Genomic DNA, 26,032 nt, shown 5'->3' on the forward strand with positions numbered 1-26,032 from the left:
CTTATGACTGTGTGGTTAAGTACATCTCCAATGCCATATCAAACGTGGTGATAAATCAGTATATAGGAGGGAGATTGAAAATCTGGCTGTGTGGCGCCACAACAACAATCTCCTATTCAATGTCAGCAAGACCAAGGAGCTGATTATTGGCTTCAGGAGGCGCAAACCAGAGGTCCATGAGCCAGTCCTTATTGGAGGATCAGAGGTGGAGAGGGACAGCACCTGTACTTCCTTAGGAGTTTGTGCAGATTCAGCATGACATCTAAAATTTTGACAAACTTCTATAGATGTGTAGTGGAGAGTATATTGACAGTCTCCATGACAGCCCAGAATGGAAACACCAATGCCTTTGAACCAAAAATTCTACAAGAAATATGGCCCTGTCCATCATGGGTGAAACCCTCCCCGCCATCAAGCACATCTACATGAAAAGCAGTCGCAGGAAAATAGCATCCACCATCAAGGGCTCCCACTAACCATGATATGCTCCCTTCCTCCTGCTGCCCTCAGGAAGAAGGTACAGGAACCGCAATACTCACACCAGCAGGTTCAGGAACAATTGTCACCCCTCAACCATCAGGTCTTGAACCGAAGGGGATAACTTCACTCAGCTTCACTTGCCCCATTATTGAAATATTCCCACAACTTCTGGACTCACTTCTGAGGATTCTACATCTCGTGTTCTTGATATTTATTGCTTATTTATTTATAATTATTTCTTTCTTTTTATATTTGCACAGTTTGTTGTCTTTTGCACATTGGTTGAAAGCCCAAGTTGGTGCAGTCTTTCATTAATTCTATTATGGTTATTATTCTATTGTTGATTTACAAGAAAATGAATCATAGAGTTCTATATGGTGACGTATATGTACTTTGATGAAGAATTTACTTAGAACTTTGATAAGATAATAGATTTGAGAGAGAGCAATTAGGTGCTTCTCTTCCTCAAGGATTTCCCCTGAAACTAATGACACATCTGATGGGTTATAAGATTATGCGGGCATAGATATGAAACCCCTTTTTCCTGAGCATCTCTGGAAATTTGACTCGTTAGCTCTTTGCTAACCAGCCACTGAACTCCACACTGAGAAACCCACCTTGCTCAGGCTTCATAGATCTATGGTGAATATGATTTCGGTCCCGCCAAATCCGTGAGTTTGGGACGTTTCACCCACCCAAATCCCGATTTGTGTGAATGCCGTGTGATTTACTGCCCCCCAGCAATTACCCATTGGCAAGAAATAACAGATCGTACACTGCCTACAGTTATAAAGAAGTATATTTAAGAATGTAAATTTTAGCAATTAATTATTAAAGGAAAGAAAGAAAAAAAACAACAATGGCCCATTATACTTAAACAGTCACATGTGCACCGTGGAGCTCAAATCTTCTAAAAGCTGTTGTTTTTGATGTACACACTGCTCCTTCCGAGGGTCGCTCGAAATCCATCTTGAACAAATGAACTCTTCATGGGAGTATTGGTCCTTCCTCCTTGAAGTCATTCATCTGCACAAAGCACCTTGTGTAACAGGGACGGCATCCTCAGCCATCTTCCCTCCTGTCTTCTCCCAACTCCCACCAACCAAAGATCTCTCTGCCCTGCGTTCTCTAGAACCCTCTCCCAATTCTACCATCCTGATTGGCTGACACCACGTTCCTCAGTTGGAATGTAGTAGTAGCGGAAGCAAGTATGGCACTCTTTGATAGGTACATTAGTGTGAAGTGAATGGAGGCTAAGGGATTAGTTTCATTAGGCATTTGTTTACTGATTTATTTAGTTTGACACAACGTTGTGGCAATAAGACATAGGGCATAGGAGCAGAATTAGGAAATTGAGCCCATCTAAGTTGCTCAGCCATTCCATTGTGGCTGATTTATTAACCCTCTCAACCCCATTCTCCTGCCTTCTCCTCATAACCCTTGATGCCCTTACTAATCAAGAATCTATCAATCTCCATTTGAAATATCATTTGTTTATTATGTGTCATGTCGTATGACTTGGGCAATCATGGTCTTTCATGATTGTTTTTCACAAATTTTCTGCAAAAATAGTTTGCGCTCTGCGTAATATCTTTACAAGATGGATGATCACAGCCAATATCAATACTCTTCAGAGATTATCTGCCTGGCATCGGTGGTTGCATAACCAGGATTTATGATGTGCACCAGCTGCTCCCATGGCTTCACGTGAGGCTGACTGGGGCGGATAAGCAGGTGCTCCACCTTGCCCAATGAATTGGCCTGCAAGCTAGCGGATGGAAGGAGTGCCTTACACCTCCTTTGGCAGAGACATATCTCTACCTCACCACCCAAGTTTTAAATATACCCAATGAACTGGCCTCCACAGCCATCTGTGACAACAATTGCCATAAATTCACCACCCTCTGGCTAAAGAAATTTCTTCTCACCTATGTTCTAAAGGGATGTTCCTTCTGTTCTGAGGCTGTGCCATCTGATCCTAGACTCCTCCACTACGGAAAACATTCTCTCCAAATCCACTCTATCTAGGCCTATCAATATTTGATAGGTTTCAATGAGATCTCCTCCTCCTTCTAAATGCCAGAGAATATGGGTCCAGAGCTAACAAATGCTCCTCATATGTTAAGCATTTGATTTCCAAGATCATTCTCGTGAACCTCCTCTGGACCCCCTCCAACGCCAGCACATCCTTTGTCAGATAAAGAGTCCTAAACTGCTCACAATACTCCAAGTGCGGTCTGACCAATGCCTTAGAAAGCCTCAGCGTTACATCCTTCCTTGCTTTTATATTCTCCTGCTCTCAAAAAGTGAATGCCAAAATTGCATTTGCCTTCCTTAACACTGTCTCAACCTGCAAGTTAACCATCAGGGAATCCTGCACAATGACTCCCAAGTCCGCTTGCGAATCTGAATTTGCTCCCCATTTAGAAACTAGTCTGCGTCAGCGGCTACCAAAATGGGTGGGGTGCACTCAGTAGCAAATGGGGCAGCTGAGGGATTTCAGGCTTAATTTAATTACTTACAGTATAATAAGTATTTGATCCTCAGTGCCTCGGAATTGATTACACTGATTATGTAATCACCTCATCTCTTGCTAGCCCCTCGTTCTCTTAGATCAACATTCTAGTGTGTCCTGCGATCCCAGAAGTAATTTCAGGTTGCTCATTGGGATGAGGCCTGGGAGATTTGCAGGCTCTGAGAGGAGGAGAGAGCACTTTGGCTGTCCCTACTGGCCTCAGGCTGGCAAGGAGTTACAGGACATCCTCCTGGTTCAGTGCTACTTTAAGGTGCAATAAGTTCTTCGAGCATTTAATTAGGTTGCCCCTTGGAAAGTATGATTGTGATTTCACTTTTAATCTGATTCTGAAGATGTTGCAATGACCGTGGTGAGAACTCCAGTGTTAAATAGAGAGGCAATTGTTATTGCAAGGGATAAGTAACACTTTGGAGTAACCTGAGTTTGTGGAAGCTCCCTTACAAGTTCAAATCTGTCCTCTTACAGCAGCTGACAACTAAAACTTAGACTTTGCTTGAAGTGTAATAAAACTTCGACTTTGCTTGAAGTATAATGCTTCTGTATTTAGCACATCATGAGAAACTATTTCAGATTTCTCATGATGTGCTAAATACAGAAGCATTATATTGCATTTCAACAACCATAAGACACTTCAAGCAAAGTCTAAGTTTGACAAAATCATGTTATTTCTGGGCCCAACGTGTGCATTTTTGCCATTCACGATTGTAGTGCAGTGTTAGCTAATATGATTCAGAAATGGAAAACACTTCAAAACATTTCTGCTGGCACTTCACAACAAAACAGTGCTGTTGCTTCATACAACATTCATGTGGCTCATTGCTCAGTCTGGGAAGCCCATTACAACTGGAGAGGAATGGGTTCTGCCACCAGTTAGGGAGGTTCTCAGTACAGTTTTGCTCAAGTCTGCACACCAAATAATTGAAGCGATTGAAGAGAAAGAGAAAAAACAAATATCGGATGATGATCTTCAGGTATACTGAGCCCACCTGAGTGAGCTGCATAAAGACATGTCAGAGAGATTTCAGGATCTTCTCTCAATCCAAATTCCAGATTGGGTAATTATTCCATTCCTGAACACTTATAATGAGGGATTAACGGGAAGCGATGGAGGAAGAATTGACCTCACTACAAAACGCCTTTGAGCTGAAACTGAGTTCAAAAATTCATATCAAGACTTTTGGTTGCAGAAAGAAATCTCTGAATACTATCCTGCAGTGTGGAAAAATAGTCAAGATGCAGAACACCACTAGTCACTGGCAGCTAACCAGAAAAGACCCTGTTTATTCCCACTCTTTGCCTCCTGCCAGTCAGCTGAGCTTCTATCCATGCAGTATCTTTCATGTAATACCATGGCACTTAGCTTGTTTAGCAGTCTCATGCGTGGCACCTTGTCAAAGACCTTCTGAAAATCCAAATATAAACCATTCACTGACTCTCCGTTGTCTCTCCTGCCTGTCATTCTTTCAATGAATTCCAATAGATTCATGAGGGAAGATTTTGCCTAAGAAAAACCACGCTGACTTCAGCCTATTGTATCACGTGTCTCCTTGTATGCCAATACTTCATCCTTAATAGTAGAACATCTTCCCACCCATTGCAGTCAGGCTAACTGACTTATAATTTCTTGCCTTTTGCTTCCCTCCCTTAAAGAGTTGAGGAATATTTTCAATTTTTCAGTCCTCTGGAACCATTCCAGTGATTCATGAAAGATCACTACTATTGCCTCCATAATGTTTTCAGCTACCACTTTCAAAACCCTGGATGTAGTCCATCTGGTCCAGGTACCTTATCTACAGTACCTTCAGACCTTTCAGCTTCCCAAGCACCTTCTCCTTAGTAAGGCAGCAATACTCACTTCTGCCCCGACACTGCTGATGTCTTCCACTGTGTCCATAAGTTTGTCCATCATTTCTTTGTGCCCCATTACTACCTCCCCAGCAGTTTGATGTCATTTACTCTCATTTACTCTTTTATATATCTGAAAAAGACTTTTGATATCCTCTTTTATATTACTGGACATTGGTAACATAAATACTGCAGGTCCGGTTCACTGGTTTATTGGTGAGACTGACAGAGGGGAACTGTGAGGCCTTGGTTGTGGTGAGGAATGTGCCTCATTCCATGGGCTAGCCTGTTGCAGCAGTCCAGGAGGGGAGACATCGGAGGCAGTGCAGTGCGGTGTCCATGCTGGCCCCCTCCTGTTGGTGCGGCCCCCCCCCCAGTGTTCACTCAGTGGAAGACAGGCTGGACATGCCGCTACTTGACATTCAAAGGGTTTTACCTGAGAATCTCAATCAAGTTCGGAAGCCTAAGATCTCAGGGCTGTGGAGACGGGTGGATCAAGGGTCGGTGTCACGGCTGGAGACTCGTGTGTCATCGGGGAGGCCGGAAAATCTTTTGCTGTGGGTCCGAAGATTCCAGGTCTTTGTGATCTTCGGACACAGAGCTCAAAAAAAGTGATGAAATGGACTTTTAAGACCGTAAACCAATGGGTTGTTGTTATGTCTCCTGCTCGCTGTGAAAATGGGGGACAGCTCCCTCTCCCTTGTCAGGGAGAGAGGGAACCCATGGGTTGTCAAATTTGGATGAAATGCGAAGCTTTTGGGGTAAATGCAAGGTCTGTGTCTTTGCTCTCTTTTAGCACACACTTCGGCTCAGTGATGCTTGCTTTTGTTTTGATGGTGGGGGAGGGGAGATTGTTGCTCACTGCAGTTTAGGCGCGGGGGGAAGCTGGGGGGACTTTGGGGTTCTCACATTTAACTGTCGTTCATTCTCTGGGGCACTTCTCTGTTTTTGTGGGTGTTTTGCAAAGAAAAAGCATTTCAGGATGTATATTGTATACATTTCTCTGACATTAAACTTGACCTTTGAACCTTTGAAGAATGGGGGAAAATTGTAGTGTCCAGACGTGCAAAGCTGATAGAGACCTATCCACACAGACTCAAGGCTGTAATTGCTGCCAAAGGTGCATCTACTAAATACTGACTTGAAGGGGGTGAATACTTCTGCAATCAATTATTTTGTGTTTTATATTTGTAATTAATTTAGATCACTTTGTAGCGAGCTGTTCTCACTTTGACATGAAAGAGTCTTTTCCTGTTGATCAGTGTCAGAAAAAGCTAAATTAAATTCACTGTGATTCAATTCAATAAAACATGAAGACTTCCAAGTGGTGGGGAGGCAGGTGAAAACCTTTTATAAGCACTGTATGTACCTTGTGCTATGTGTGACTGTTGACCATGTTTTTGCACCTTGGCCCCGGAGGATACGTTTAAGGCTGAATGATAATTAAACTTGAACTTGAGCACACTCGACCACTGTTACACTACAGTTAGGAACACCGACCATTCCCACCCTGGATCACATTCCAAAAAAATCTGATCATCTGGCTGTTCTCCTCTTACCTGCACATAGACAGTGGCTAAAGAGCAAGGCTCCAGAGGTAAGGACAACAAAGAAGTGGTTACCCAATACAGAGGAACAGCTGCAGTATTGCTTCGAATGAGTACACTGGGCTATAGAAACATAGAAACATAGAAAACCTACAGCACAATACAGGCCCTTTGGCCCACAAAGTTGTGCTGAACATGTCCCTACCTTAGAAATTACTAGGCTTACCCATAGCCCTCTATTTTTCTAAGCTCCATGTGCCTCTCCAAAAGTCTTTTAAAAGACCCTATCGTTTCTGCCTCCACCACTGTTGCCGGCAGCCCATTCCATGCACTCACCACTCTCTGAATAAAAAACTTATCCCTGACATCTCCCCTGTACCCACTCTCCAGCATGTTAAACCTGTGCCCTCTTGTGGCAACCGTTTCAGCCCTGGAAAAAAGCCTCTGGCTATCCACACGATCAATGCCTCTCATCATCTTATACACCTCTATCAGGTCACCTCTCATCCTCCGTCGCTCCAAGGAGAAAATGCTGAGTTTACTCAACCTATTCTCATAAGACATGCTCCCCAATCCAGGCAACATCCTTGTAAATCTCCTCTGCACCCTTTCTATGGCTTCTACATCCTTCCTGTAGTGAGGCTATGTTCAAGGGTTCATCAGAGGATCTGAATGAATACGCTACGGTTGTCAGGGACTTTAAAAAGCCATTTGTGGACGAGTGTGTCCCCCAAAATCATTCAGAATTTTACCCAACCAGTTTACCCATATGAACGAAAAGATCCACAACCTGCTGAGGGTTAGATCAGTGGTGTTCAGGTCTGGTGACCAAGTAAAATATATGGCCTTCATAAAGCCAGTACACATGTGAAGTGGCAACTTCAGACCGAACTTGAATCACAGAAGGATGCTTGACAGCAGTGGCAGGACTTGAATACTATCACCCCTTACTAAGTTAAAACAGGCGACATATCTGACAATGAGGTTTCACTCCCAGACGAGCTCAATGCCTTTTATGCTCACTTTGATTAACAGAACTCGGGGGCACCTTCAGAAACTCCCACAGCCCCTGACCAGCTTGTGATTTCGGTCTCTAAGGCCGATGTGCGAGCGTACTTCAGGAGTGTGAATCCATGGTGTTACGTATCCCGTAACTGGGTTGCCGAACCAGCAGAAATGGATCACTCAGTTGGAGTCTGGATTACTAGAACTAAGAAAGTTTTATTAAAGAAACAAGCAACACGGTAATTGAAAGGATAATAAATGCAACAGTTCAGCAATGATAAACACACATGTGCACAGAATTAAGATAACAGCATCAATCAAGCTCTATTGTTGTCTAGGGGTAAATGACCAATTTCAAAGTGACACAAAGTCCAGTTCAATTTAGTTCAGTTCGCAGTAATCGTTGCCATGGCGATGGACAATGTGGGGGGAGGGAGAGAACGAGAACGAATGATCATTCCAAAACGGCTTCCACACACAGACCTGCGATATTGCTCACAAGCAGCTTTCGGGCGAGTCCTTTGTGATGTCATCTGGGGTCACCGACTGTGACCCCTCCTCCAGATGCGGTCGATCCTCTGCAGTGAACCCGGCACCCAAGCAAGGGCGGACACACACCGGGTTCCCGCTGATTGTACCTTTCCACCCTGTGCGTCTAAGGCTGATCCCGCGATCAGCCGTCCAAGAGCTTCCCACCGACTTGTGAGAGGCGCACCGCTTCCAGGGTCTCGTTACCTCGGGGTGTCATGTGTCTCCTGCCTTAGCGAACCTGTCCCTTTTTATCCTCCTGCTGGGGTATCGCCTGTCCATCACACTTCAAACAGTTCAGGGTTCAAAGGGGGAGCCGCTCTAGACAGCTCTCTCTCCCGTCCCTTCATTACAAATCTCCCAAATGCTGCTCCATTGTCTTCCTTATCTCTCCCTCTCCCAAAGACAGGTGGCAGACCAACTGCTGATCACACAGGACAGCTAACATCTATGTGTATTCTCGTCACAATGGAAAGCACCTTGCTCAGACTGTGCACCTGGCCAAGTACTAAAGACCTGTGCAGGAGTGTTCACTGAGATCTTTAACCTCTCACTTTGGGAGTCTGAGGTACCAAACTGCTTCAAGCAGGGTTTTAATTATACCGGTGCCCAAAAAGAATGTGGTAACCTGCCTCAGTGACAAACATCCAGTTGCACTTACTGTGATGAAGTGTTTTGAGAAATTGGTGATGAAGCATACCAATTTTTGCCTGAGGAGTGACTTGGATCTGCTCTAGTTTGTCTACCATCACAACTGGTCCACAACAGATGCCATTTCATTGGGTCTTCTCTCGACCCTGAAACACCTGGACAGCAAACATACATACATCAGGATGCTCTTCATTGACTACACTATCATCCTCTCAAAAGTAATCAATAAGGTCCAGACCAAGGCCTTAATACCTTCTTGTGCAACTGTATCCTCAATTCCCTCACTTCCAGAGCCGGTAAGTTCAGATTGGTAACAACATCTCCTGCACAATCACTGTCAGCACGGGTGCACCACAAGCTTGTGTGCTTAGCTTCCTGCTCTACTCGCTTTATACTTATGATTGTGAGGCTAAGTACATCTATAATGCCATATTTAAATTTGCTAACAACACCATTGTTGTTGGCCGGTTCAAACGTGATGATGAATTAACCTATAGGAGGGATATTGAAAGTCTGGGTGAGTGGTGCCGCAACAACAGCCTCTCACTCAGTATCAGCAAGACCAGGGATACAGGAGAAGAGGAGAAGGAAACCGGAGGTCTGTGAGCCAGTCCTTATAGGGCATCAGAGGTGGCAAGGGTCAGCAGTTTTAATTCCCTTGGCATTAGTTTTTCAGACGATCTGTCCTGGGCCCAGCACATGAATGCCATTAGAATGAAGGCATGGCAGTGCCTGTACTTTCTTAGAAGTTGGCGAGGATTCGGTATACCATCTAAAACTTTGACAAACTTCTACAGATGCATAGTGGAGAGTCTATTGACGGGTTGCATCACAGCCTGGTATGGAAACACCAATGATCTTAAATGGAAAATCCTTCAGAAAGAAGTAAATACAGTCCCATCCATCACAAGCAAAGACTTCCGCACAATTGAGCACACCTGTAAGGAGCGCTACTGCGGAAAAGCAGCATTTATTATCAGGCCCGATCCCCGCCCTGCAGGTCATGATTTCTTCTCACAGGAGGTATGTTTGTAGATGCAGGAGGCTTAAGACGCCACCACCACGTCCAGGAACAGTTATTACCCCTCAACCATCTGGTGCTTCAGTCAGAGTGAATTACTTCACTCATCCCATGAAGATCTCTGCAACTCATGATTCTCAATTTTTTTGCTGGGGGGTCTCTTCTCTTTTTTGTATTTGCATCATTTATTGTCTTATGCACTTTGGTTCTTTGCTGTGTGCAGTTTTTTATTGATTCTATTGTGTTTCTTGGTATTTACTGTGAATGCCCACAAGGTAATGAATCTCAGGTTAGTATATGGTGACATATATGTACTTTGAACTTTGAACTTTGTACCATGCTGTGGCAACTGAGATAATAAATCAATGCAAAGGAATTGTTTTTCTGTACAACAAACTTACGAATATGAATAATCCAGCCAAACCCACTTTTGGAAATACTCTATTATGTGCCTATATCTACCTCAACAATTAATCATATCTCCATGTAAGAAAGTTTATGATCTTTATTTATGCACCTTCAGAAATTTGTGTGGGCCAGGAGTTGACTGTAATAATCGAGGGGATCAATTTCATGTTCTGCAACTGCATTAAAGTTTTAATAGCATTCTGGTTTGAAATGCACTGGCTGAAAAGGTAGTGAAAGCAGATTCAATAATAATTTCCAGAAAGGAAATGGCTATATAATTAAAAAGAAAATTACAATGTTAGGGAGAGATATGTGAATAATGATTTAATTGTTGTACTTAAAATCCTTTTGTTTTAATTTTGTATGTAGGGCTTGATGACTGTCTCCAACAATATATAAAAAACTTTGAGAGGGAAAAGATCAATGGAGAGCAGCTTTTACATATTACACACCAGGAGCTTGAGGAGTTAGGTGTCACGCGGATTGGCCATCAGGAACTTATCTTGGAAGCAGTTGATCTACTCTGTGCATTGGTAAGTTCCAGCTCCACATTTTGTTTTGCCTGCATTTTATATTAAATATTGGCAGGGAAAATTGCTGTGGGCTTTGGGGTGCAGCATTCAATAGTTGCTCAAAATACAATTAACTTGTATTTAATTATTTTTCGAGAGTCCCTTCATTGTAGCATATTACTTCTTGGTTTAAAATGAAAAAGCACAGCACTGAGTAGGTGTAATTTTCTGAGGATGTGCCAAAACTCAATGCTTTTAAGTTTTGAAAATCATGGAAATGTACAAGCTTTCAGTTTCTTGACTATGTCAGCTTTAGTTTCTGAATTAGCATTTGAACTCAAACCTGGAATGATAACTCATTTTCTCCCTAAATGAAGATAAATCCACAAGAGAAATGCCACATATTATCAGGAACCTCGGTGATATTTTTGCCTTGATTTTTTTCTCTTGCATAGATGAAAATAGTATCTGCTAATTAAGAGGTCTTGTTGATCTTTATCAAACTCCATCAATGAAATAAAGCTCTGGAAGATCCAGCCTGACAGCTGGCCACATTGGCTACTTGACTAGAGTGCGGGATTGGACATCCGAGAGAAGGAGACAACAGCAGGGTCCCATATGAATGGTCCCTGAAAGGCACTTTGGGAAAAAAAATCTTCTGGTCAGATTGGAAGGGTTTATAAGCAGCAACATCTTTTTTCAAGGATACAAAGAGCTGGAGCTGATGAAGTAGGGAGTCATTTGGCAGTGATAAATGGGTGGGATTGGACAGATCAGGAAATGGGGCACCAGGCTCAAAGGAGGTTCAGAATTTCCAGTAGGAAAGCTGGAGTGAAACTTCTGAATTGTTTTTTTCCCCTGCAATCCAATTCCGAAAAAGTCTGCTTCACTGGGAAACAAATAAGACCAGGCTTATTTTGAGACATGATTGGAAAGCAGTGAGTTATGTGATGGGATTTATGTTTCACCTTACTTTAACTGCTCTCCCGCCCAGCTTCGATCAGACTGGTGCTGGTAAAGTGGGTCCTCTGTTTACATGGAAGTTCAGCCTGACCAGTTTCTTCACCCCATAATATCCTATATGAGTGCTGAACCTATGGCACCCACGCTCAAGATGGCACGTACAAAAGTTTTATTGCCATGCCCCTCGACTTTTTAAACCCCACCCATAATAAAAAAAAGATGGATGAACATCTTTACTGCCAAATGAAGCAACCTGAGAACAGTGAGATATTTTCAAAGGAAACTTCCTGCACTGGCTTGGTGCCAGCTAAGTGTGATGTTGGGTGATGCATTCTGAAGCCCACACACACCTGGAGTACTTGGTAATCAACAGCAAAAATGTCAAATATTTTCATGATGTTTATTTCACATAGCTCCAGCTTAGTTGCTAGTTTTGAGGTTTCAAAGATTATTACTCAACATGGAAAACCACTCAGGGATGGGAATCTGTTAAAGAATCATGTCTCGAGTTTACTCTTTTCCTTTTTGATGAATTTCCAGAAAACTAACAAAAAATTCATTGTGTTAAAGACTTGGCAGTGAGCAGAAACATAATAAAAGATAAAATATTGCTGATGGGAACAAACATAACAGAACAACTAACAAAAGATATTCATTAATGTAAGTTTCTTTCCATTTGCCTTGAAGAGAGCACTAATGTGACATAATCAACTAACTTAGCCGTTATTGCTCGATTTCATATGGGTGATGAAATATGCCAGGGACTGGTTAACTTGGTAATGTTCAATGATCATACAACAGGGTTTGAAATATGTTTCGCAGCAGTGAAAGAACTGTTTGGTCTGCAGGGCAATGATTTTTGTGACAACTGATGGTGTGCCGGCAGGATTAGTATCCAGGCAGGTTTTGCCAATCTGCAAAATATGTTGGACAACTAGAGACTGGTTTTCATTGTATAGTCCATGAGGAGGCTTTCTGTGCAAAAGTGGGCCTTAAAGAGTTTGGAGTGATGAAAACTGTAACAAGATTATTAATTTTAGTTCTGGGCATGCTTTATAAAAAGACAATTGCATCATTTACTGAGTGACGTGAATTCAGTGTGCACAGGATTACTTACGTACAACTATGTTTGTTGGCTTAATAGAGGTTCTGTCCTTAAATCATTTGCTGAGTGTTTGGATGAAATCCATCTGTTTTTGACAAATGAAACATTTTCTTGTCAAGAATTGTATCTCATTGTGTGGATTTGTAGATTGATGGTTTTTTTAACAGATTTCTCTCATTTAACTGACTTGAATATTAAATTATAGGGATCTGGAAAAAACAATGCTATGTTGATAATATAAAATCCTTTGAAATCAAACAGAGAGGAGTTAAACATGATGGTGTAAGTTGAACTTTAAAATATTTCCAGACCTAAAAAAAACACATGACAGATATTGAAATTTCTGGAAAAGCCAACCAGGATTCGGAGCCTTCCAGTGCAAGTTTTGAGCATCATTGGTTCAACGACTGAACAATTTTCTTTAAGATTCACCAAGTTCAGGTCATTTGAAGAAATTGCAAAATTCATTAAGAATGCAGACAGTGTAACACACTGATTTGTCAAGGTTGTAGTGGATTGATTTGGGTAACTTTGAAATGCAATCAATTAATTTACAAAGCCCCTCAATTTGAAGGAAAAAAATTGTCGACTGAAGGGCTAAACTGGAGAATATTGAAAAAGATCAATTAGTGCTGGATCAAAGAATACAAATCCAATCACTGAGGTTTTGGAACTCTAAAATGCCATTTAAAAAACTTTCAACTGTCTGAAAAATCTTGCAGTTGGAATATTTTCATCGACATATTCATGTGAGTCATTGCTTTCAGTGATGGTCATACTTTATTACTGGAATAACAGTAGTTACTACTATAGAGTAATCCCTCCAGCAGAGTGACAGTAATTATAGGAGTAGACTTACTGATGAAACTAGTGCTATGTGCATATCTCTCAAAATAACCAAATACAAGTCAGATCGAAAATATTTGTCATTGTTTGTGCAGCAACAACAGTCGCACTGAGAGTAAAGTGTATTTATTTTCCTTTCCTTAATCTTCTATGAATACACACCAAAATTCCACATTCATATTTCGTATCTCATATGACATGCAATAACAATACTATTTAGATGTGATTTTAAAATAGTAAATACAATTTTTGAACAGGTTTTCTTTCATATTTCATATTTATTTCAATGAATAGACATAAATATGCAATAGGACTCGTGCTTTTTTCTTATAAAAGTCCATAATTATTGTTACTAATTTATTAATCAATGATAATCTCTGCTCAAGATTATCATAGCATATGAGAGAATTCTTTGATGATCATCAACATTTGGGCCCACGCTCTGAAAACCCACGTTACATGTACATAATGGTACTGTATTCAAAGCAGCATATTTATGAAGGTACATTAGGCTTATTTTAAATGAAGATGTTTTGCAAGTACCAGTTTGCCAATTCACCTCAGTGTTCAACAGAAGGATCTTTCATTAATTTCATTCTGATTATGTTCTTTCTTTAAAGCTGGAAACGAGATACAGCAATCTTCAATTTATGATTTTTTTCTATTAAAACCAATGTGCCATATGCATATCTGTAACTTCTTAGTAAGTAGATTGCACATTTATTGGATAAAATTAGCCCAAAGGCATAATTGGCTGTAATTATCATTGCAAACACACCTGCCCATTGAATTACTGCCTTACTGATCTGCTGGAGCTGAGAAGGATGAGCAGCAGAAGTGTTGCCTCAAACTCCAATACATAAGATAATCCAAATAATTACAAAGCTCAGATACGCATTAAGTTAACCAGGAGTCACCAATGCATATTTTAACATAAAATAGTCATTATATTTAGCTTTAAGTTAAAAAAAAACATATGCTGTCAACTAAACCTACACCAGGCCAGTATATATGAAAACGTCTCTGACTGCAGTACCATAATTTCAAACACTCATCTCCAAACTCCTGCACCTGGGATTCAGGAGTTTGGAGATGAGTTTGTTTGAAATTATGGTACTGCAGTTTGAGCCTCGACTTCCTGACCAATAGTACACAATCAGTAAGGGCAGGAAGCAACACCTCCACTAGGATTATCCTTAACATTGATACTCCACAGGGCTGCATCCTCAGCCCCTACTCTATTCCCTTTACACTCGCAGCTACGTGGACTGCCTCTTCTCTGACTCCCTATACAAGTTTCCAAATGACATCATTGTAGTGGGCTGAATCTCAGATAAGACAATGAACTGGTGTACAGGAATGAGATAAAAGTGTTTAGTGACATGGTGTCATGACAATAACCTTTCCCTCAAGGTCATCAAAACAAAAGAGCTGGTCATTGACTTCAGAAATGGGGTGGTGCACATGCTCCTGTCTACATTAATGGTGCTGAGGGTGAGAGGGTTGAGCTTTTCAAGTTCCTAGCTGTGAACATCACCAATAGCCTGTCCTGGCCCGAGCACATGGAAATCCATACCAAGAAAATGGACCAGCATCTCTACTTCCTCAGAAAGCTAAAGAAATTTAAAGGCCCCATTGACTATTCATTTTTTATTGATGCACCACAAAAAGCATCCTGTTCAGATGTGTCATGGCTTGGTAGGGCAATTTCTTTGCCTTAGAACATAGGATTCTGCAGAGAGTTGTGGAAACAGCTCACATTTCATTAAAACTAGCATTCCCTCTACGGACTCAATATTCCTCTCTACCTTGAAAAAGCAGCCAACATAACCCAAGACACCTCCATTCCAGATATTCTCTCTTCTCTGCCTGCTGAAGATACAAAAGCCTGAAGGCACGTACCTCCAGGCTCAAGGACAGGTTATCTCCTACTGTTATAAAACTATTGAATAGTCCCCTTGTATGGATAAAATGGGATTTTTCACCTCACAGTCTACCCATCTGCCTGTACGGCACTTTCTCTGTATCTGTAACGTTTTATTCTTAATTCTGTTAATTACTTTAACCTATGTGCTACCTTAATGTACTGATGTGATGAAATGATCTGTATGGATGGCATGCAAACAAAGTTTTTCACTGTACCTCAATACATGTGACAATACTAAACCAGATTTGCATCCAACACTGGTCTTCTGGTTGTTTTAGTTTAATAGATTAATTGAGCTGAGTGTTGTGGTTGTTAAGTTATCATTCTTAAGATATGAGAAAGAATGAACTGCAGATGAAAGTGACTTGAAACAAAATGTTCTTGTTGCAGACTTGTATGTTTCTGATTTTGATTGTTCCTCCTGTCTGCAAAAGCTTTGTTAATTTTATTCACTTCTATACATGCTGTCTGACCAGCTGATTTCCCCAAGCATTTTGTTTGTGTTGCTTTGGCTTTCCAGCATTTGCAGATTTTTTCATGTTTATCATTCTTTAAGTGTTCCTTCCTCAGAATTTGTTTTCCAATATGGAACAATTTGTTCTGTTTTTCTCTGGATTTTTACTGTTTGCGCTATGTATTACCTTGTGCACTGTCACAGAAGTGCTGTGATGGGTGCCTCGTGCACCGTCACGGGAGCACTGTGATAGGTGCCTCGTGCACCGTCACGTGAGCGCTGCGATAGGTACCTTGTGCACCGTCACGGGAGGACTGTGATAGGTACTTTTGGAGGTGCATTGCTCAAACCTGGCCTTCTGTTGATTATTTAGATTATATGAGGTGTGAACTTTAACATGCCTGTTTCAAATCAGTTAATATCTATGTAAGAGAAGCATGTACCTCTGCATACAGAGGAACATGTAAACATGTTAAACAGCTACTCAATTGTAATTATTTTTGATTTAATCTTACACCATTAACTTCATCCCCACTGTGAGTAACACTAGTTTGCATTGTGACAAAAATACACATAGATTAAGATGTAGCTGGCCTGTGCCGGCACCAGTGGAATCAGCAGTTGGTCTGCCACCTATCTTCAGGAGAGCGAGAGATAAGGAAAACAATGCAGCAGCATTTGGAGATGTTAATGAAGGAAGGAGCTGTCAAGAGCGGCTCCCCCTTTGAACCCTGAACTGTTTGAAGTGATGGACAGGCGATACCCCAGCAGGGGGATAAAAAGGGACAGGTTCGCTAAGACACACACATGACACCCGAGGTAACAAGACCCTGGAAGCGGTGTGTCTCTCACAAGTCGGTGGGAAGTACCGGGCCATAGATGCACAGGGTGGAAAGGCACGATCGGCGGGAACCTGGTGTGTATCCACCCTTGCCTGGGTGCCGGGTTCACCGCAGAGAAACGATCGTATCTGGAAACGGAGGGGTCACGGTCGGTGACCTCAGATGACATCACAAAGGACTCACCCGAAAGCTGACTGCGAAGGTCTGTGTGGAAGTCTTGAATATTCATTCGTTTTGCTCTCTCTCTCCCTCCCCCCACTGTCCATTGCCACGGCAGCGATTATTGCGAACTGAACTGAACTAAATTGAACTGAACTTTGCATCACTTCGAAACTGGTCATTTACCCCTAGACAACGATAGAGCTTGATTGATCCTGTTATCTTAATTCTGTGTACATGTGTGTTTATCATTGCTGAACTGTTGCATTTATTATCCTTTTGATTAGAGTACTGTGTTGCTTGTTTCTTTAATAAAACTTTCTTAGTTCTAGTAATCCAGACTCCAACTGAGTGATCCATTTCTGCTGGTTTGGCAACCCAGTTACGGGGTACGTAACAGCATAAATATAGTTCGGTTTAATCACGTAAACTACCAATTGCATGTAAGACCTATACAATATTTATCAGGAAAATGAAAAAACAGAATGGAGATGAGATTGAAACTACTTCTCCTCCTTTGAATAACTATTCAAACTTTCCTTCAATTTTCCCCTGCTGGCTGTCTTTCTGGTCAATCTGATGCTTGCATCAGTCCCCAGTCAAAGCAGCTCTCTCTAAACTGTTAGTGCATCTTTGGTTTTCTGAATTTGAACCTGGTGCAAGAGTACTTGGCAACCTTCTACACTACTGGGGATTAATTAATATATTGCATCAACTTAACAAAATCATTTTTCAGGGCTTGGACATGGGTGGTACACATTGTTTATTGTCATTGAGGAAGCAGTGCTGAGCTTCATCATTGAACCACTGCTGTTCTTACAGTGATGGTTCTCTTTCAGACTTGCAGAAATCCAGTACCAGTAAAGGAACAGTGATGACATAGTTCCAGGTTGAAATGGTGTGTGATTTCAAAGGGGATGTGAAGATGGTGGTGTTCTTGGTAAATTAGTAAATTGGTTTATTATTGTTGCATGTGCCAAGATGTAGTGATAAACTTGTCTTGCATATCGTTCATGCAGTCAGTCCATTACACAGTGCATTGAGATAGTACAAGGTAAATCAAAAACCAAGTGCAGAATAATGTGTTACATTTACAGACATGGTTCAGTGCAGGCAAACAAGAAGATCCAAGTCTTTGACAAGGTAGATTGTGAGGTCAAGTGTCTATCTTATCACACTAGAGAACTGTCCAACAGTATATAGTTTCAGGAAAGAAGATGTGGGACACGTTTTCAGGTTTATGTATCTTCAGTGGGGGGTGGGAGTGTCCAGCTGGGCATGGTCTTATGCTGGCTGCTTTATCAAAGGACAGTATCTTAATTTTTAGGCACTGGGATGATTATGAACTTCTTAAAGCAGATGTGAACCTCAGATTGAAACAAAGCAATGCTAAAAATGTCTGTAAATAACCCTCCAAATAATATGTGTGGGATCTAAGGGCGCGGCCAGGGACACTCTCTGAGTCAGATGCTTTCCATAGATGTACACTCTGAAAGACTGATTTTACATTCACAACAGTGCCTTTGGGTTCAGGTGTATTAGGGGCTGTTGGGGTGGGTAGTGAAATTCCAATCCTCTTCTGCCAGTTGCCTTTGTTCTTCTTTGTTGTTGAAGTCTTGGATATTCCAGGCAAGTAACTACAGAGCATTTTGAAGGCAGTACACAGTGCAGCTATTATATGTCTGTGGTGGTGTGAATTAATGTTTCGGTCAGTCAGTCAGTGGGTGCCGTCCCGAATCCGTGGTTGTCGGCTATGCACCTCCATCTTCTTCGACCTTGCGACAGCACCGAGAACAGCCTCTCCTCCAGTTTGTTCTCGCTGGCCGCCTTGGCACCGCCCGCTGCCGCCCCCGCCGAACTTGAGCCCGAGGCTGTGTTGGCCTCCAGCCGTGGCCGCTTCTTCGAGCTCGGCTCTTCCTTAGGCGGAGGCCTTGGGCAGGTCCAGACACACGGTGCAGTGCCCAAGTTCATCGTGTCTCTTCTAACTAGGTGCATAGCATACAATTCATAAGTACCTGGTGAGGCTTTAATCTCTTCCACGGAAGATGGCCGTTGGCTCACAAGGAGCTCATCCGCCCTTTGTCAGGTCTTGTTTTTTTTCAGTCCTGCTGGGTGTCCTCACACCCTCCTCACCAGACCAAGTCCGGTGGGGGAGCCGGCTCAAGTCACTGACCACTCGACCATGGCTCACGGCCAAGCACCAGGCGCCTGCCCCCCGCCGAAACTCTCCAAGCGTCCGGCGCCCGACCGAAAACCATGGAAGGAAGCATAAAGGAACATTTAGGTTGGTGAATAATGTTCCATTCTGTGCTGGATGGCTTGAAGCATCTTGAGTGATTTTGCTGCTGCATTCATCCAAGCAAGAAAGGAGTATTCTATCACCTCTGAGCAGTACCTTGTGTGTGATAGGAAGACATTTGGTGTCAAGTGGTGAGTCAATTATCCTTACATATCCAGCCAATGGCTTTATCTTGCTCTGATACCCAATTGTTTATGTGCAGCTGAACATTTGGTGAGCTAGATCCAGAGAATGCTGATGGATTGTAATAGCATTGAATACCAAGAGTAGGTGGTTAGGTTCTTTCTTGTTTTGAGCTGACACTGTGATGAGACCTTCAGCCAAATGTCCTGATTTTTCTAAGGAAATGCATTGGAAACTTTTACATTCTCAGATAGTCATAGTCATACTTTATTGATCCTGAGGGAAATTGGTTTTCGTTACAGTTGCACCAACCAAGAATAGAGTATAAATAAAGCAATATAAAACCATAAATAATTAAATAGTAATATGTAAATGCCAGGAAATAAGTCCAGGACCAGCCTATTGGCTCAGGGTGTCTGACCCTCCAAGGGAGGAGTTGTAAAGTTTGATGGCCACAGGCAGGAATGACTTCCTATGATGCTCTGTGTTGCATCTCGGTGGAATGAGTCTCTGGCTGAATGTACTCCTGTGCCCACTCAGTACATTATGTAGTGGATGGGAGACATTGTCCAAGATGGCATGCAACTTGGACAGCATCCTCTTTTCGGACACCACCATCAGAGAGTCCAGTTCCGTCCCCACAACATCACTGGCCTTACGAATGAGTTTGTTGATTCTGTTGGTGTCTGCTACCCTCAGCCTGCTGCCCCAGCTCACAACAGCAAACATGATAGCACTGGCCACCACAGACTCATAGAACATCCTCAGCATTGTCTGACAGAAGTTAAAGGACCTCAGTCTCCTCAGGAAGTAGAGACAGCTCTGACCCTTCTTGTAGACAGCCTCAGACCAGTCCAGTTTATTGTCAATTTGTATCCTCAGGTATTTGTAATCCTCCACCATGTCTACACTGACCCCCTGGATGGAAACAGGGGTCTCCGGTGCCTTAGCCCTCCTCAGGTCTACCACCAGCCCCTTAGTCTTTTTCACATTAAGCTGCAGATAATTCTGCTCACACCATGTGGCAAGGTTTCCTCCCATAGCCCTGTACTCAGCCTCATCTCCCTTGCTGATGCATCCAACTATGGCAGAGTCATCTGAAAACTTCTGAAGATGACAAGACTCTGTGCAGTAGTTGAAGTCCGAGGTGTAAATGGTGAAGAGAAAGGGAGACAAGACAGTGCCCTGTGGAGCCCCAGTGCTGCTGATCACTCTGTCGGACACACAGTGTTGCAAGCACACGTACTGTGGTCCGCCAGTCAGGTAATCGAAAATCCATGATACCAGGAAAGCATCCACCTGCATTGCTGTCAGCTTCTCCCCCAACAGAGCAGGGCAGATAGTGTTGAACGCACTGGAGAAGTCAAAAAACATGACCCTCACAGTGCTTGCTGGCTTGTCCAGGTGGACGTAGACACGGTTCAGCAGGTAGACGATGGCATCCTCAACTCCTAGTCGGGGCTGGTAGGTGAACTGGAGAGGATCTAAGTGTGGCCTAACCATAGGCTGGAGCAGCTCCAGAACAAGTCTCTCCAGGGTCTTCATGATGTGGGAGGTCAATGCCACTGGTCTGTAGTCATTGAGGCCACTAGGGCGTGGCGTCTTCGGCACAGGGACGAGGCAGGACATCTTCCACAGCACAGGAACGCTCTGGAGACTCAGGCTCAGGTTGAAGACATGGTGAAGTACTCCACATAGCTGAGGGGCACAGGCTTTGAGCACCCTGGTACTGACACTATCCGCCTGCAGCCTTGCTTGGGTTGAGACGTTTCAACTGTCTTCTCACCTGTTCAGCTGTGAAGCCCACCGTGGTGGTTTCGTGTGGGGAAGGGGTATAGTCATGAGAGCAGGGTGGGGGACTGTGAGGAGGGGTAGGAGGGGAGAGATAGATGCCAGGGTTGTAAAAGTATTGCAACATCTCGCCCAGCGGTGTAACTAGTTATAGAGTGCAAGTTTATGGTTAAACCGCTGAAATGTTGTCTGGTTCCCTAGTCTTTGCTGCCCTTAGTTCCTTCCTGATATCAGATGGAATGAACTGAATTGACTGAATAGGAGGTTTGTGGGATTGCAGATCTTGGGAGGAAGTTAATGAGGATGTCTACTCATCTACTAGCTGAGCTTAGTGATGCCTATAGTGATATATTTCACACTTGCACGCTATGCCCAGTCATTGTTGTAGAGGGATTGTTCTTTATGCTTCCTTCTCCCATTCTCCGAGCAATCATCCAATTGCCCAACATGGCTGAAGGACTGTAGAGCTTTGATCTGTTCCACTGCTTATTGCCATGATAGTAATGTTAGAGGGAGAGAGTGAGAGAAAGCTGGATCTGTTAGACCAAGTGGTTACAGATTGTAATTCTGTACATTTCTACTCTTGCTGCTAGTCCGCAATGTCTCATAGATCCTAGGGTTAGACCTGACAGATCTTTTCTGAGTCCATCTCATTTAGTATAATTTTAACGAGTATATCGACATACTTATTATGAGGCCACTCACATTTTCAAGCCTCTCCTGTTATTAACAAGTTGGTGACCTGGTCCTAACCTTAGCTATCCATTTCGGTCAACATGCAGAAATCTTTTAACCAATTGCTTCTCAAATGTTTATCTAACCCTGCTTTTAAAATATCCAGCAACTTTGCCCTTTGAGGGTGAGTGTCTTAAAGTTACCTATCTTTGTCTTAAGTACCCATATTTTTGCACATAAGTGCCATTTTGTAGAAAGCAAGGCAGCACTGTTACTTCCTTAGGAGTTTACAGAGATTCACCATGACATCTAAAACTTTGATAAACCTATAGATATATAGTGGATGGTATATTGACTGGCTGCATCACAGGAATCACATCACCAGGTTCAGAAACTGTTCTGGCTCTTGAACCAAAGGGAATAACTTCACTCAACTTCATTTGCCCCATCATTGAAATGTTCCCTCAACCAACGGACAACACAACAGTCCACAAGAGTCCATTCCGATGCATTTCAAATCAAAGTTGGAGACGTCAACCAGTCTTGTTTGAAGAAAGCCCTGCCCAGTTACCAACTGCATATAATCTGTAGCACCAGAGGTCTCAACGCACTAGACCCTGTTATACTAAGATAAGGAATGCCTACCGTTCCATGCTCAGACCGCACTTTGGTAAATTGGATCACTTTGATGTCCTTCTCCAACCTGCAGACAGACTGAGGCTGAAGAGCAAGGCTCCAGAGATTAGGACAAAAAGGAGGTGGTCACGAGAGGCAGGGGAGCGACTATGGGATTGCTTTGAGGTGGCGGACTAGGCCGTGTTCAAGGACTCATCAGAGGATCTGAATGGATACATCACAGATTTTACGGTCTGGATCTCCCAGGAGCTGATGGTGGACATCTTGTTGTAATGGACCAGACGGGAAGCCTCACCCACGATATGCTCGAAAATATCGTTCACGAATGAAGTCATGATGCTCATAGCCTTGGAGGAGATGCCGGTGTTGGGGTGAACCTGCTTCATCACTTTGTAAATGTAGATGGCGTAAGTCTTCTTCCTCGACCTCTTGCGCTTCTTGCCAGACTTGCTCGCTGGTTTGGAGAAAGCTTTTTTGGCGCCCTTCTTGGGAGCGGATTTCGCTGGATCAGGCATTTCCTTGTCAGTTTCAAACAGTCAAACACAAGTGAAAATGATTCAGTCTTCTTCAACTAGAAGCCCCGGAGGAACCATGAGATCCAAAATCTGCTGAGAGCTAGATGAGAGGCACTCAAGTCTAATGACCAGGTACAATCTCTGGAAAGTCGTCTAATGGGCGAAGTGGCAATCCCAAACCAAACTCAAATCAAAGAAAGATACTCAACAGTTATGGCAGGCTTGAATACTATCTCCACTTATAAAGTTAGATCAAGTGTCATAGGAGACAGCAGGACTTCGATTCCAGATGAGCTCAATGCTTCCTATGATTTCTTTGACCGTCAAAGCATGGAGAAACCATCACAGACTCCCACATCCCCTGACGATCCTATGATTTCAGTCCTTGAAGCCGACATGTGAGCAGCCTTCAGGAGGATGACTGCTCAAAAAGCACCTGGCACAAATGGAGTACCTGGCCAGGTACTAAAGATCTGTGCTGATCATCTGGCTGCAGTGTTCACTCAGATCTTTAGCCTCTCACTTCAACACCTGCAGGTGTTACCCACCTGCTTCTGTTATACCATTGCCCCAGAAGAATGTGTTGACTTGCCTTAAAGTCTATTGCCCAGTAGCACTTCCGTCCACAGTGATGAAGCGTTTTGAGAAGTTGGTGATGAAACACATTAACTCCTGCCCGACAGTGACCTAGATCCACTTCAGTTTGCCTACTGGAGCAACATGCCCATGGCAGATGCCATCTCATTGGCTTGACATTCAACCCTGCAACATCTGTACAGCAAAGATGCATACATCAGGATGCTCTTTATCGACTACAGCCTGGCATTCAATACCATCATCCCCTCAAAGCCAATCAATAAGCTCTAAGACCTTGGCCTCAATTCCTGCCTGTGCAATTGGATTCTGATTCTCCTCACTTGCAGACCCTAGTTAGTTCAGATTGGCAACAACATCTCCTCAGTGATCTCCATCAGCACAGGTGCATCAGCAGACTGTGGCTTAGCCTCTGCTCTGCTCGCTTTACGCTGATGACTGTGTGGCTAAGCACAGCTCCAATGCCATATTCAAGTTTGCTGATGTCACCACTGTCATAGACCAAATCAAAGGTGGTTTTGACTCAACATATAGGAGGGAGATTGAAAACCTGGCTGAGTAGTGTCATAACAACCAAACTCTTACTCAATGTCAACAAACCAGAGGTGAAGAGGGTTAGCAACTACAAATTCCTCAATGTTATTATTTCGGAGGATGGGTTCTGGGCCCAGCATGTAAGTGCAACTACAAAGAAAAGGCAGCAGTGCCTCTAATTTGGAGTTTGTGGAGATTCGGCATGACTTCTAAAACTTTGAAAAACCTCCATAGATGCTTAGTGGAGAGTGAATTGACTGGCTGCACCACAGCTTCGTATGGAAATAGCAATGCTCTTGAACAGAAAATCCTACAAAATCCCTCCCAGCCATTGAGCACATCTACATGAAATGCTGTCACAGGAAAGCAGCATTCATCATCAGGGACTGCCACTACCCAGGCCATGCTGTCTTCTCACTGCTACCATCAGGAAGAAGGTACAGGAGCCTCAGGATTCATACCACCAGGTTCAGGAACAGTTGCTATCCCTCAGCCACCAGGCTCTTGAACCAAAGGGGATAACTTCACTCAATTTCACTCACCCCTTCACTGAAATGTTCCCACAACCAATCAACTAATTTTCTTTATCTCTTGTTCCTGATATTTAATGATTACTTATTTAGTATTATTATTTCTTCTTTGTGTATTTTCAGTTTGTTGTCCTTTGCACTCTGGTTGAACGCCCTGGTTGGGCGTACTTTCATGATTCTGTTATATTCACTATTCTATAGACTTATTAAGTATGAACACAAGAAAATAAATCTCAAGGTTCACATGGTGACATTTATGTACTTTGATAATAAAATTTACTTTGAACTTTGACCTCAATTTCAAAGACTCTTCATCTCATGTTCTTGATAATTATTGCTTATTTATTTATTGTTATTCATTTTTATTTGCACAGTTTGTCTTTTGCACACTCGTTGATCACCCAAATTTGTGCAGTCTTTCATTGATTCTGTTATGGTTATTATTTTATTGATTTGTTGAGTATTCCTGCAAGAAAATGAATCTCAGGGTTGTATGTGGTGACTTATAAGTACTTTGATAATAAATTTACTTTGGACTTTGAGAACTTTAGATTCTCTGACATGAGAAAATACCCTTCCCATCAAGATCCCTCAGGATATTACATGTTTCAATCAAATTGCCTTTCATTCTTCTAAACTCTGGTGGATACAAGTCAAGTCTATCAGATCCTTCAGTAGACAACTACCCTATTCCAGGAATCAGTTTATTAACCTTTATATAAGCTGTGTACAGCTGTTTGTATGGTTGCACAAAACACAAAGGAGGTTGGTGTGAAGATGAGACTTTGTCTTCGGGGGATGCAGACTGTTTACTTCCACCAGTGCTGTTGTGGAAAGTTGCGTCTTCAATGATAAATGAAAATATGGAAGATACCTGGTAGTGTATTTCAGTAATATTTGAGTAATATTGTAAATATATTGTTTGATTAAGCACTCTTTGTTTTCATTATGGGCCACATGTTAGAAGTACGTGAATAGCATACATTATTACGCCACCACATCATATGAGTGCATCACTAAAAGAAAACGGAAGTAAACCTAAGTAGACCAATTTACCAGCTCCCATATTTTTTCTTCCTGGAGTTACAAAACGTAATAGTGGCAATGAGGAAGTTTTAAAATGAACCCAAGACGACTACCTACATGCAGAAGCAGTATGTTTACTTCAGGAGGGCAGTGAGACATTTGGGTTTAAGAAATATGTGCAGCACATATTACTCTTTGCTGTCTAAATAGCAGGTGTATTATATATTATACTGTGTATGTATATACGTATATAGAGATGACTAGAGAGCACTATGTTACATATTTGAGTTGAGATGCATTCTATATTGAGTTCGAGTTTATAGCTGAGCAGGGAGGAGTGTAGTGTATTTAATATTTCATTAATATTATAAATATATTATTTGATTAAGCACACCTTGTTTCCTTACGTAATTCACTATGGGTTATATGTAAGACATACATGAATGACATATGTCATTACACCACCATCATATTTAAGTG

At 42.5% G+C, this 26,032-nt stretch overlaps 1 protein-coding gene across 1 annotated transcript in view; it reads left to right on the forward strand.

Moving 5' to 3' along the window:
• Positions 1 to 26,032, forward strand: part of LOC140204068 (connector enhancer of kinase suppressor of ras 2) — an 807,212-nt gene that overhangs the window by 89,386 nt on the left and 691,794 nt on the right. The window contains 1 exon segment of the mRNA XM_072270362.1: positions 10,391 to 10,554. Within this exon segment, the coding sequence (XP_072126463.1) occupies positions 10,391 to 10,554 (164 nt within the window).

This window comes from Mobula birostris, chromosome 10 (genome assembly GCF_030028105.1).
Source record: "Mobula birostris isolate sMobBir1 chromosome 10, sMobBir1.hap1, whole genome shotgun sequence".
In the NCBI taxonomy this organism is placed as follows: Eukaryota; Metazoa; Chordata; class Chondrichthyes; order Myliobatiformes; family Myliobatidae; genus Mobula; species Mobula birostris.